Raw genomic sequence first — 11,025 nt, 5'->3', positions numbered from 1 at the left:
TTAATCATTGTCTGTCTCCATCAGTTTAGTGTAGTGATTGTGTGCATTTGTGATGACAATGATGAAAGATACACTACACTTTTAGTTTTATTGTTCACCAAAAAAAAAAAGTGCCAAATGATTTCTAATTATTTTTTTTTATTTTAGATAAACTTTATATTTTCAAATTATGTATATAGAAACAAATAAACTTTACATTAAATAAATATAAAAGTTATTATACTGCTTGCGTAAAAAAAGCATCAAAAGAGTTTGAAATTCAGTTTTTGCTGTGGTATCAAAACTGATATTTATAATTGTGAAACCATGCCATATATTGTTACTGTGAAGTAAAATTAAGATTTTAGTCATATCACCCATCCCTATTCTTTGCTATATAGCAGAAAAGGTTCCCACAGTTTTACAGTTTTTTTTAGTAGTGTTCACCATAAGTAATAGACTACATTGTAACCTTGTCAGAAGTAAGTATATAAATGGCTGCTATTTTGCACTACATAAGTTTATTTGCAATTACCAGCAAGGAAGCAAGCACTTAAGAGAGAGAGAGAGAGAATGACAGAGAGAGCAGAAATGAGGTAAGGAATTAAAAGTCAGTAGGCCTATGTAGTTTCTTAATTCACTGTGACTATTTATAATTAGCTTAACAAATTATATATAACATTCAGGCCCGGTTTCACAGACAGGGCTTAGCCTAAGCCAGGATTAGGCCTTAGTTCAATTAGGGTATTTAAGTAGCTTTTATGAACATACCCTAGAAAATAACATTACTGGTGTGCATCTTGAGACAAAACAATGGCTCTGACAAATTTTAAGATATGCCAATACTACTTGCTTTCAGTTAAAACAGCTCAAACATGCATTTTAGTCTAGGACTAGCTTAAGCCTTGTTTGTGAAACCGGGGGTCAGTGTCTAAATGAGAGATTAGTGTTTTGTTCTTGTCCCATAACTTTTATATGAACTGTTCTATTTAAAAATCTAAATGTTTCACATATAATTTCATGCATAATATTAATAAACAGTATCCCATCCATTTTACAGTGTTGACCTGGCAGAACAGGATGATGATGATTCACCAGAAATTCCATCAAGTAGTTCAACTGGGCGGGTTAGGTCGGCAATATTGGATGGCAGATACTTTAAGATTGTGAAACAAACAGAACTGGGCCAAGTTGAAGCCAAATGTAAATTGTGCACAAAAAAGGAAAACATCATATCTGGCTCTTTAGCTGCAACGACGAATTTCAAAGTTCATTTAAAGAGGATACACCCTGAAGCACTTCAGGACTATGAACAACACAAGCAGGATTTCACAATCTCAGCAGCAAAGAAAAAGACTCCAGCCAACACCAAATACAAGCAGAGCAAGTTGTTTGCAGGGTCCTCAGTCACAGTGGTGTCACAAAAAAGATTAGATGAGCTGATTGTTTCCTATGTTGTTCAAGGTATGCATTCACTCTCAACAGTTGAGCAGAAGGAATTTATCGAATTGATTCAAGCCCATACTCATCTGTGATGTCAAGGAGAACACTGTGCAGAAGAATTGATTGTGACTTCGAATCAAAAGTTAGTAGTGTAAAAGACTTGTTGAAAACTACCAAACATCTTTGTACCATGGCTGACATCTGGTCCACTAGTGTGTCTAGTTTCATAGGAGTCACAGCACACTGGGTTCATAATGACACATTGGAACGTCAGCCTGTCACATTGGCTTTTAATGATGGTGATAAAACATAATAAAAGTTAAAAATTTGTTTTTTGGGGGTTTTTTTGTAGTTTTTTATTTCCTACAGGGCAGGGGAAGGGAAGAGGTATATAAAATTAAAACGAAAGTTTCTAAGTAGTTGCACACATCTAAATGCCTTTTGGCATTCAGAATAGTCAGAATAGATTTCAGCCTAATAGGGATCCCTGCACTGAATCTTCAATTTCACATGTATTTTGTGTATTTTCAAAATACAAAATACTGTATTTGTATTTAAATATATTTTCCCACACAGTATTTTGTATTTGTATTTAAATACATTTTTCCACACAGTATTTTGTATTTGTATTTTAAATACATTTCCATGTATTTATGCCCATCTCTGATTGTAGCCATGGAAGCCAGCAAACAAACTAGGTCAGAGATCGCAGATTCTACCAGACCTAAAAAGCCTCGGCATCCATCTAAAAAGCACTATGACCAGAGGTATATTAAAACGTGAATAAATCAACTCATCAACTAAGTCGATTCTGAGGAGGAGGGGCGGGAAAAACAACCCTCTCCAATATTTTGAATATGGACTGCAGTACTCATTTCAACCACTAGCTGTCAATTTTACATACTGCAACTTTAAATAGTTAATTTAATTGTGATTTGATATAAAAGAAATCATCTGCAAGAAGGTTTGGCAAGGAGGATTATTGTAAAATAGTTCTTTTTCTATAAGCCTTTGTTTCAGACAATTATGAACAGTGTTGGGGAAAGTTACTTTTAAAAATAATGCATTCCAATATTGCATTACTCCCTAAAAAAAGTAACTTATTGTGTTACTTAGTTACTTTTTATGGAAAGTAATGTGTTGTGTTACTTTTGCATTACTTTTTCGCACATGGGTTGGGCTTGCTCGTTTGTTTTATAATAACATAAAAAAAACATATATTTTTGGCAAATGTAAAGGCCCTTTCACAACAAAATTGTAATGAATAAGCCTCAGGCTGAAGAAAATTCATGCCTGTACAGTAGAGGGCGCAGCTCAAACAAAACTTTCCACTGTGCTGGGATTCTGGATTGAAGAAGAAGAGGATGCAGGAGTTCAACACACTTAGTTCAGCCAAAAAAAAAGTGATTTTTAAAGTAATTAAAATCAAAAGTAAAAAAAAAAAATGTAAGTAATTTTTGCTTATTATTATAGCTGATTTAGATCATCGAAGGTCAGCAGCAAAGTCATTGGTTAATAAAGTGAGATTAAATAAAGTATATTTGTTTAATTTGATACATTTAATTATTGCAGGTTTGCATAATATTCTGAGATTGCATTTCACCGTTTTATTCATTTTGAGGAATACTGACTCTGTTTTTGTGCAAGTGAGATGAGAAAATGAATGCTCACATTTAGTCTAGAACTATAATAACCATCATGTTTACACAGCACACACCATGCCACTACACTTACTCATGATTTCTCTCAACATGATGACAGGAGAGCTGTCAGTCAATGCAGGGGAAATCAAAGTAACTTAGATATTTTGTTGTAAATTTAAAAAGAAAAAAGTAATCTGATTACATAACTCAAGTTACTTGTAATGCGTTACTACCCCCAACACTGACTATGAATACTTTTAACATTTTGTTTCACTAGGTGTAATTAGGCAATTTAGTAGCATGTGCTACTTATCTTTTGTACGTCACTGATGTTATATCTCAAAAATAACAGTGTTAAATGAATAGAATTTTAAGGAGGAGAATAATTTGAGATAAATGATTAAACAAAGAAAAAACATTTTGTTTTTTAAAGGGATAGTTCACCAAAAGAAAAATGAAAATTCTGTCATCATTTACCCACTCTCATGTGGTTCCAAACACATAAGACTTTTTATCTTCAGAACACAAGTGAAAATACTGTATTCTTTCATCATTTCTGTCCATCCATTGAAAGTCCACACAACTAAAACTTTAATGCAAGATCATTTAAATGATCGATAACACTTGTTAACACGTTACATTCACACCTTCCCGGACTCCAGTTCCCAGCATCCTCCTGTTCTCCACACGTGTCTGCACTTCCCTCATCAGTCTTCCCGCCATCTCCCCGGATTCCCAGCACCTGTTGTCCTTGTCAGCACTCCCTTTAAGTTGGACTCACTCCCTGCACTTCTTGTCTGTGATCTTGTTTGCTAATGTGTTACACTGTATCTCTGTTCCTTGTTTACTATTAAAACCTATCTTATTGTGGATATCTGTACTCGACTCGTCTCTGCAGCAAGGCACATAACAACACTGCATGCTATGAATCATTAGTTAAGCATTAGCAAATAGCAAATTAATCATTTATAAAACTTTGTTAGACATAAGTAAGCAGTTTATAAATACAGCTATAAATGCTTTGTTCTTTTTGTTCTTTTCGGAACAATTTATTAATGTAGGGACAATGCTTTATAAATGATGAATTAGTTATTTACTAATGCTTAACTAATGATTCATAGCAAGAGTTATAAAGTGTTACCAAATAATCCATTTGAATTGAGATGTTTAATCAAAGCTCAACTGTGCTTGCTTGATGAGCAAGAACCAAAGAGGTTTGACCTCATACATCAAGCAAGCATGGTTTTGCTTCCATGTTTACCATATTTGGTCAAATCCATGTAAGTGAGGTTTTCTTTTTTTTTTTTATGTTTATAAATGATTAAAAGCCTATATTAATGTGGTTCTGTATGTTTGATTCATATGGATTACTTTTATGGTATCTTTTCAATGTGTGAAACTTTTAGTTGTGTGGACTTTTAATTGAATGATATTAAAAATATCATAATTTTTGTTCTGAATAAGAACGGAGTAGTCCTCTATTTAAAAGCTTATATTTCATAAATTTAAGGTTCATTAAGATTCAAAATAGTGATCTCTTCAAGTTAGTAGCACTGTTAAAACTTGGCAAGGAGAACAACATTGACATGGAGTCAATGCAAGTTTGGGTTCAAAGTCAAGAAGAAAGAAAAAAAGGTTGTGATTCAAGTATAGAACTTCTAGGCCCATTTTTCACTGTTTAGTAAAGTTAGACATAATAGAGACATATTTATAAAAAGAAAAAATGGATTGATGGTGCTGGGTAAAAATGATCTCTTTCTGAATTTATTTCTGAGTAAAGCATATTTCAGAAGAAGATGAGAGACTTAACTTTTTTTTCTATAATAATGTTTTTTTTTTTAAAAACAAACAAACAAACAAACAAAAACAACAACAACCAAACAATACATTTATACCATGGTGTCTTATATTCCTAAATGTCTCTTAGTTTCAGATGAGGTTTATCCACCACGGAATAGGTTGTTTAATCTGTCCAGCTCTTTGCAGTTCTCCATGGTCATGAGCTCAGCCTTTCGCTGTAGTCTTTCATCTCTGTAGACCTTAGCAGCATACAGCAGATCTGTTTCTGAAGGGGATGACATGATGTAAAAAATATTACATTTGCGTATATGGTTTCAAATTAATTTTATTAGGACCTCAAAGCATATAAGACCCTTAAAGGGATAGTTCACCCAAAAATGAAAATTCTATCATCATTTACTCACTCTCAAGTTGTTCAAAATCTGTATAATTTTCTTTGTTCTGTTGAACACAAAGGAAGATATTTTGAAGAATGTGTTAAACTGAACAGTTTTGGGGCACCACTGACTTCCATAGTAGTTTTTTCCTACTATGGAAGTCAATGGTGCCCCAAAGTGGCCTGGTTACAAACTTTCTTCAAAATATCTTCCTTTGTGTTCAGCAGAACAAAGACATTTATACAGATTTGGAACAACTTGAGGGTGAGTAAATTATGATAGAATTTTCATTTTTGGGTGAACTATCCCTTTAATAGAACAATAAGAGGGTAAAAATTAAATAATGACACATACTTGTCTGTCTTTCCTTCCAGCAGTTGTTACGGACATTAGAAACATAATCCTCCTCTACATTCTTCTCAATCTTTAGTAAAGCTGAACCCTTGTATTCTGATTTGAAATCTCTGGTGACAAAATAGTCCACATGCAGGTTCTCTGTTTGTCTCTTAACAGTCTGTCCTGTGGACCTAGATGTGAAGGAGCAGAGATCACAACCATTACACAGTTTTAAAGGCACTGTATTAAAATTCAGAATTTAAGGGTATATGCGCATAAACTGCTAGAACCCTAATATATATATATATTCAGATTTTCTTTCTTAATATTAGGTATTAGGGTAACATGAGGTAAGATGCCCCCTGGGCAAGATGACCCCCACACCTTATGTTTTATTTTTTTTCCCTGACCATAGATGGCACAAAATCTCATCTCAACACTGAAATAAATGGCTATGCTATTTTTAGTTTTGTTCATCATATCTACATTTGTGAGATTTAGTCAGCTGAATCAGTTTTGAGGTTAACTGATCTAATTTTGTGTCTCTGGAAAATGGTGAATAGTTTTTTTTTGTGTCTGTTTGTTAATGAGGGATTTATGGACACATCAATAGTGACAGTATTTATTAAAAAGATATAATTAGATCCTTGGGGTAAGATGACATTAAATACTTTTACCTTTCAAATCTCTTTTACTCAGATTATGCTTTGTCAAATTAAATTTAAAATAGTTGATTTAGTATGTTACAATAATTAAATATTTTAAAAAAATATATATAAATATTAATAAGAAGTATAATCAAAAAAAATTTTTTTTTTCTGTAAAAGTTTATCCAAGGGGGCCTTCTTACCCCCACTTAGGGGGCCAACTTACCCCTCTTTTACATTTTGTGCTATAACAACTAAATTAGCAAGAGTTTCTATTTTTCCTATAATAACATTGGCTGATGTGATTGGCATCATCATCCTGCACATGCTAAACTTTAACAGTCAAGCTGCTGAAATATAATAATAATAACAATGGTTGAAAGTATTCTACTTATTACACTGCAAAAAAATGCTTTTTGTCTTGATTCTAGTCCAAATATCTAACAATTCTTAAATCAAGAAGCATTTTCCAGACAAGTAAAAATGAGAAATAAGTCAAAAATAAGTCAATATGAAAAATAAGTATTTTTTCCTTAAAACAAGCAAAATAATCTGACAGTGGGGTAAAATAATAATTTCAAATCAAAAACCAGATTATTTTGCTTACCCCACTAGCAGATTATTTTGCTTGTTGGCCTAATTTGATTTTACAGGGTTGTTACTCTGCACATGCTTTTTGATCATTACAAATAATAATGCAAAATTATTATCTTAGAATAGAATATATGCGGTCTCTCTCATCACATAAATGATCAATAGTTAAGTATGTGGTATGTGGAGGATTCTTTTTTTTCTGTCTCTGTCTTGACTGTCTCATTTGGATTTGCTCAGTCTTGACTTGGACTCGGTCTTGACTCGGTCTCGACTAGTCCTGGTCTTGAACTTGTCATAGACTCTACAAAGGTAGACTTGAGTACAACCCTACTTGACAGGAGATACTGTCACAAGACACTGCTCTGGAGCATCATCACACAACTCTGCTGAACCACAATGAATCAAATTCCCATATTCTGGCAATAACTTAATTCTGTCTTTGAAGTTTTTTTTTTTTTTTTTTTCGCAGACAGCAATGGCTTTTTAAAAGTAGTGCATTTGCTTAAATTCTGCTAATTTCCTGACTAATAATTTGTGATTAAGACAATTAAAAGCTTAGTGCTTAGCCATTTTTTGTCTTGGCCCATTGGTTTTTTGTTTTTTATCTCTCTCTCTCTTTTTCTTTCCTTTTTTTTCCTTTTGCCCAGGAGTAAATATATATTTAACTCAAACACACAGACACACACAGACATATGGGGGTAGGATTGTAGCAAAATTCCAAATAAATAGATTATGCTCTACAAATAAACGTAAAGATATTCACAGAAAAATAATCGTATCCACAAACGAATAGAATGAGATCCACAACTGTATGTTAGGAGTTTCACAAAAAAATAACTGAATTCACAAATAAATAAAATGAGATTTGCTAATAAAAAACATATTCACAAATATATTTTTATGTCACAAGCACAATTCTGCCTGCATTTATTTGTGAATCACCACCTGTACATTTGTGAATTGCTTTCTTTCATTTGTGGATATGATTATTTTTTGTGAATATCTTTACATTTATTTGTGGATCATAATCTATTTATTTGGAATTTTGCTACAATCCTACCCCCATACAGACACAGACAGACACAAACAGACACACACACACACACACACACACACACACACACACAGATACACTTAGTGAAATTTTGCACAAAGAAAAGTGAGGGTTTAAGCTTTAATATGATTAAGTCAGATAAGAGTCAGCCTTTTGAACTTTCTAGCAACACAACACAAGTGTTTAAATAATATCAACAGTTTTAGACAATCCTATGGAGTCAAATTAATGCCTTAAAGTTTTGCACAAAAATAAAGTTTTGCAAAACAAAAAAAAAAGAATTGAGCAATAAAAAATGTTTTGCAAACAAAAATAAAGAATTGCAAAGGAAAAATAAAGTATTGAGCGGAAAAAAATACGTTTTGCAAACAAAAATAATAAATTGCAAAATAAAATAAAGTAGTGCAAAAATAAAAATATAATCAATTACAAAAATCAATGACAGCTGTAATCCTATTTTATCTTTGCCACATATTTTTCATGCTCAAACCTACTAAATCATTTGCAACGCTCATTTTATTCTGCGTTTCAGTCAAGCGTGCGCTCACGATACCGGTTTTCCTTTGTGCTGCACTTTTCTGTGCGGTTCTCTTTATGACACTGGTTTGACGTGAGGGTGGAGTCAAGAAACGGGGGCACGCCTCTGCGAAATGCATTGGAGGGGAACGTAATCGGCGACAGGTGAAATAATTCTTTGACATGGTTAAAAATAATGAATGGTTTGTTTTTGTTGGTTTGTTTAGCATATGTTGTCGCCGATTACGACCCCATCCAGTGCATTTCTTATAGTAATATGACTCGTTGCGCTCTGTTTCACTGCCTGTATCCACATTTGTGTCCTTAAACATTCGTTTTTTGGGGTCGACAGCTTATAAAAACATATTTCTGGGTTTTTTAGCTTGTTAGCTGTACACCTTGTCACACAGCAGCTTTAGGCATTGTTCTGTTTTTTTTGTAATGAGTCAGAAAAGACGAGAAGGCAGCCTCACGCAATACAAAGTCAATGGAGATGGTTGGATTGTTTTCCCCCCCGGTGGGCGTGGTTTTCAGATTATAATAAATGCGCTCTGTCTCTATGCTTGATCTATTCTGGTGCGATCTGCGTCTCCTGCCGATGACGTGTTTCGCAGGGGCGTGCCCCCGTTTCTTGACTACACCCCCACGTCAAACCAGTGCCATAAAGAGAACCGCACAGAAAAGTGCAGCGCAAAGGAAAACCGGTATTGTGAGCGCACGCTTGACTGAAACGCAGAACAAAATGAGCGTTGCAAATGATTTAGTAGGTTTGAGCATGAAAAATATGTGGCAAAGATAAAATAGGATTACAGCTGTCATTGATTTTTGTAAGTGATTATATTTTTATTTTTGCACTACGTTATTTTATTTTGCAATGTATTATTTTTGTTTGCAAAACTTATTTTTCTGCTCAATACTTTATTTTTCCTTTGCAATTCTTTATTTTTGTTTGCAAAACATTTTTTATTGCTCAATTCTTTTTTTGTTTTGTTTTGCAAAACTTTATTTTTGTGCAAAACTTTAAGGCATTAATTTGACTCCATACAATCCATTAATTGCAGGCATGCAACATATCACATTTCTAACCCCATATCACAAATAGAGTTATTACATACTATCTGAAGTTTGTAGGTATTGTGAAGCATATGTCATAAAGCATTATTACACATGATCTAAAGCATAGATTGTATAGTAGTATGAGGCATGTATTGTAAAGTATTATGACATACGGTCTGGAGTAAAGGCTATAAGGAGGTGTGGACACCAACATCTGGCTGAGGACTGAGACCAAGACCAGCACAACTATCGGCATCAGCTGAATAAACATGGAGTACCCACCCTGAAGAATAGACACCGGTATCAGTCATTATCTGTGTGTTACTTCAAAACAAGAACAACAGAATGAATCATTCAGATAGGGCTGGGTAAAAATATTGATTTTCAGATTAATTATTATATTTATTTGAACTACCCTGATATTGAATTGATGTTTTTTTTTTTCTTTTTTTTTCATTTTTAAAATTAATATTTTCTTTTTTCGTTGAATCTTCAGTGCCATGATAAAAGAAATAATTTTTCCCTGGGGTTGTGAAACATAAACAAAGCTATGTTTATTTTAGACAAAATAAATAAACATAAAATGCAACATTGAATGAATAGTTAAAAAAAGTTTTACTGGTTTGAATCAGCCTGAAACACTGCCCTGTGATATTTGCAGCTAAATCAGATAAATTTTTTTTTCCTCCATATGCAAGCAAAACAGACACTGAAATATAGCTTGTGAAATGGAATTGTACTGAATTGGGAAATCTGTATTTATACCCAGCCCTTCAATTTTAACATGATAAATAGCTTTTAGTAAGACTAATCAAATATGGTTAAAGGGTTAGTTCACCCAAAAAAGAAATTTATGTCATTAAGTACTCACCCATATGTCGTTCCAAACCTGTAAGAACTTTGTTCATCTTCGGAAAACAAATTAAGATATTTTTGATGAATTCCAAGAGGTTTTTTTTATCCTCAATAGAAAGCAACAAAATTACCATATTCAAAATCCAGAAAAGTGGTAAAAACATCATTAAAACAGTCAACGTGACTACAGTGGTTCAACCTTAATATTATGAAGTGAAAGAATACTTTTTGTGCACAAAAACAAAACAAAAATAACAACTTTATTCAACAAATTCGTCACTCCGCTGTCAGACTCATACACAGTTGACAGTGAACGCAGTTCAGCGCTTCCATGTTCACGTCCGAACACTGACTCATTATTGGCCGACTCCTGCGTCAGCATCACACACATGCATTGTACTGCTCACGTGAACAGACGTCAACCAATACTGAGTCGGTGTTCTGATGTAGAACCTGGAAGCGCTTACAACAAAAATAGCGTAGGAGAATGACAGTGGAGAGACGAATTTGTTGAATAAAGTTGTTATTAGGGCCCAAGCCCCAAAGGAGCGGAAGCCCTATTGTTTTCCTAAGGATTATTATTATTATTATTATTATTATTAGGACCCAAGCCCTGAAAGGGTGAAGGCCCTATTGATCTTCTAAGGGTTATAAGTGCCCAGGGCCCAAGTCCCAAAGGAGCGGAGGCCCTATTGTTTTCCTAAGAATTATTTTTATTAGGACCT

The 11,025-nt window shown here is 33.6% G+C and overlaps 1 protein-coding gene across 1 annotated transcript in view; it reads right to left on the bottom strand.

The window, feature by feature from the left end:
- Nucleotides 1-4,542: 4,542 nt before the first annotated feature.
- Nucleotides 4,543-11,025, bottom strand: part of dnajb14 (DnaJ heat shock protein family (Hsp40) member B14) — a 62,192-nt gene continuing 55,709 nt past the window's right edge. Inside the window, exons 6-8 of the mRNA XM_048167904.1 lie at nt 9,619-9,728; nt 5,597-5,769; nt 4,543-5,130 (exon numbers count right to left, since the gene is read on the bottom strand). Coding sequence (XP_048023861.1) covers nt 5,006-5,130; nt 5,597-5,769; nt 9,619-9,728 — 408 coding nt within the window. The 3' untranslated portion in view covers nt 4,543-5,005. The remainder of the gene's footprint in view (nt 5,131-5,596; nt 5,770-9,618; nt 9,729-11,025) is intronic.

The sequence above is a fragment of the Megalobrama amblycephala genome, linkage group LG19 (genome assembly GCF_018812025.1).
Source record: "Megalobrama amblycephala isolate DHTTF-2021 linkage group LG19, ASM1881202v1, whole genome shotgun sequence".
Lineage (NCBI taxonomy): Eukaryota > Metazoa > Chordata > Actinopteri > Cypriniformes > Xenocyprididae > Megalobrama > Megalobrama amblycephala.
The sequence above is the reverse complement of the archived record's forward strand: the minus strand, read 5'-3'. Positions and strand labels throughout refer to the sequence as shown.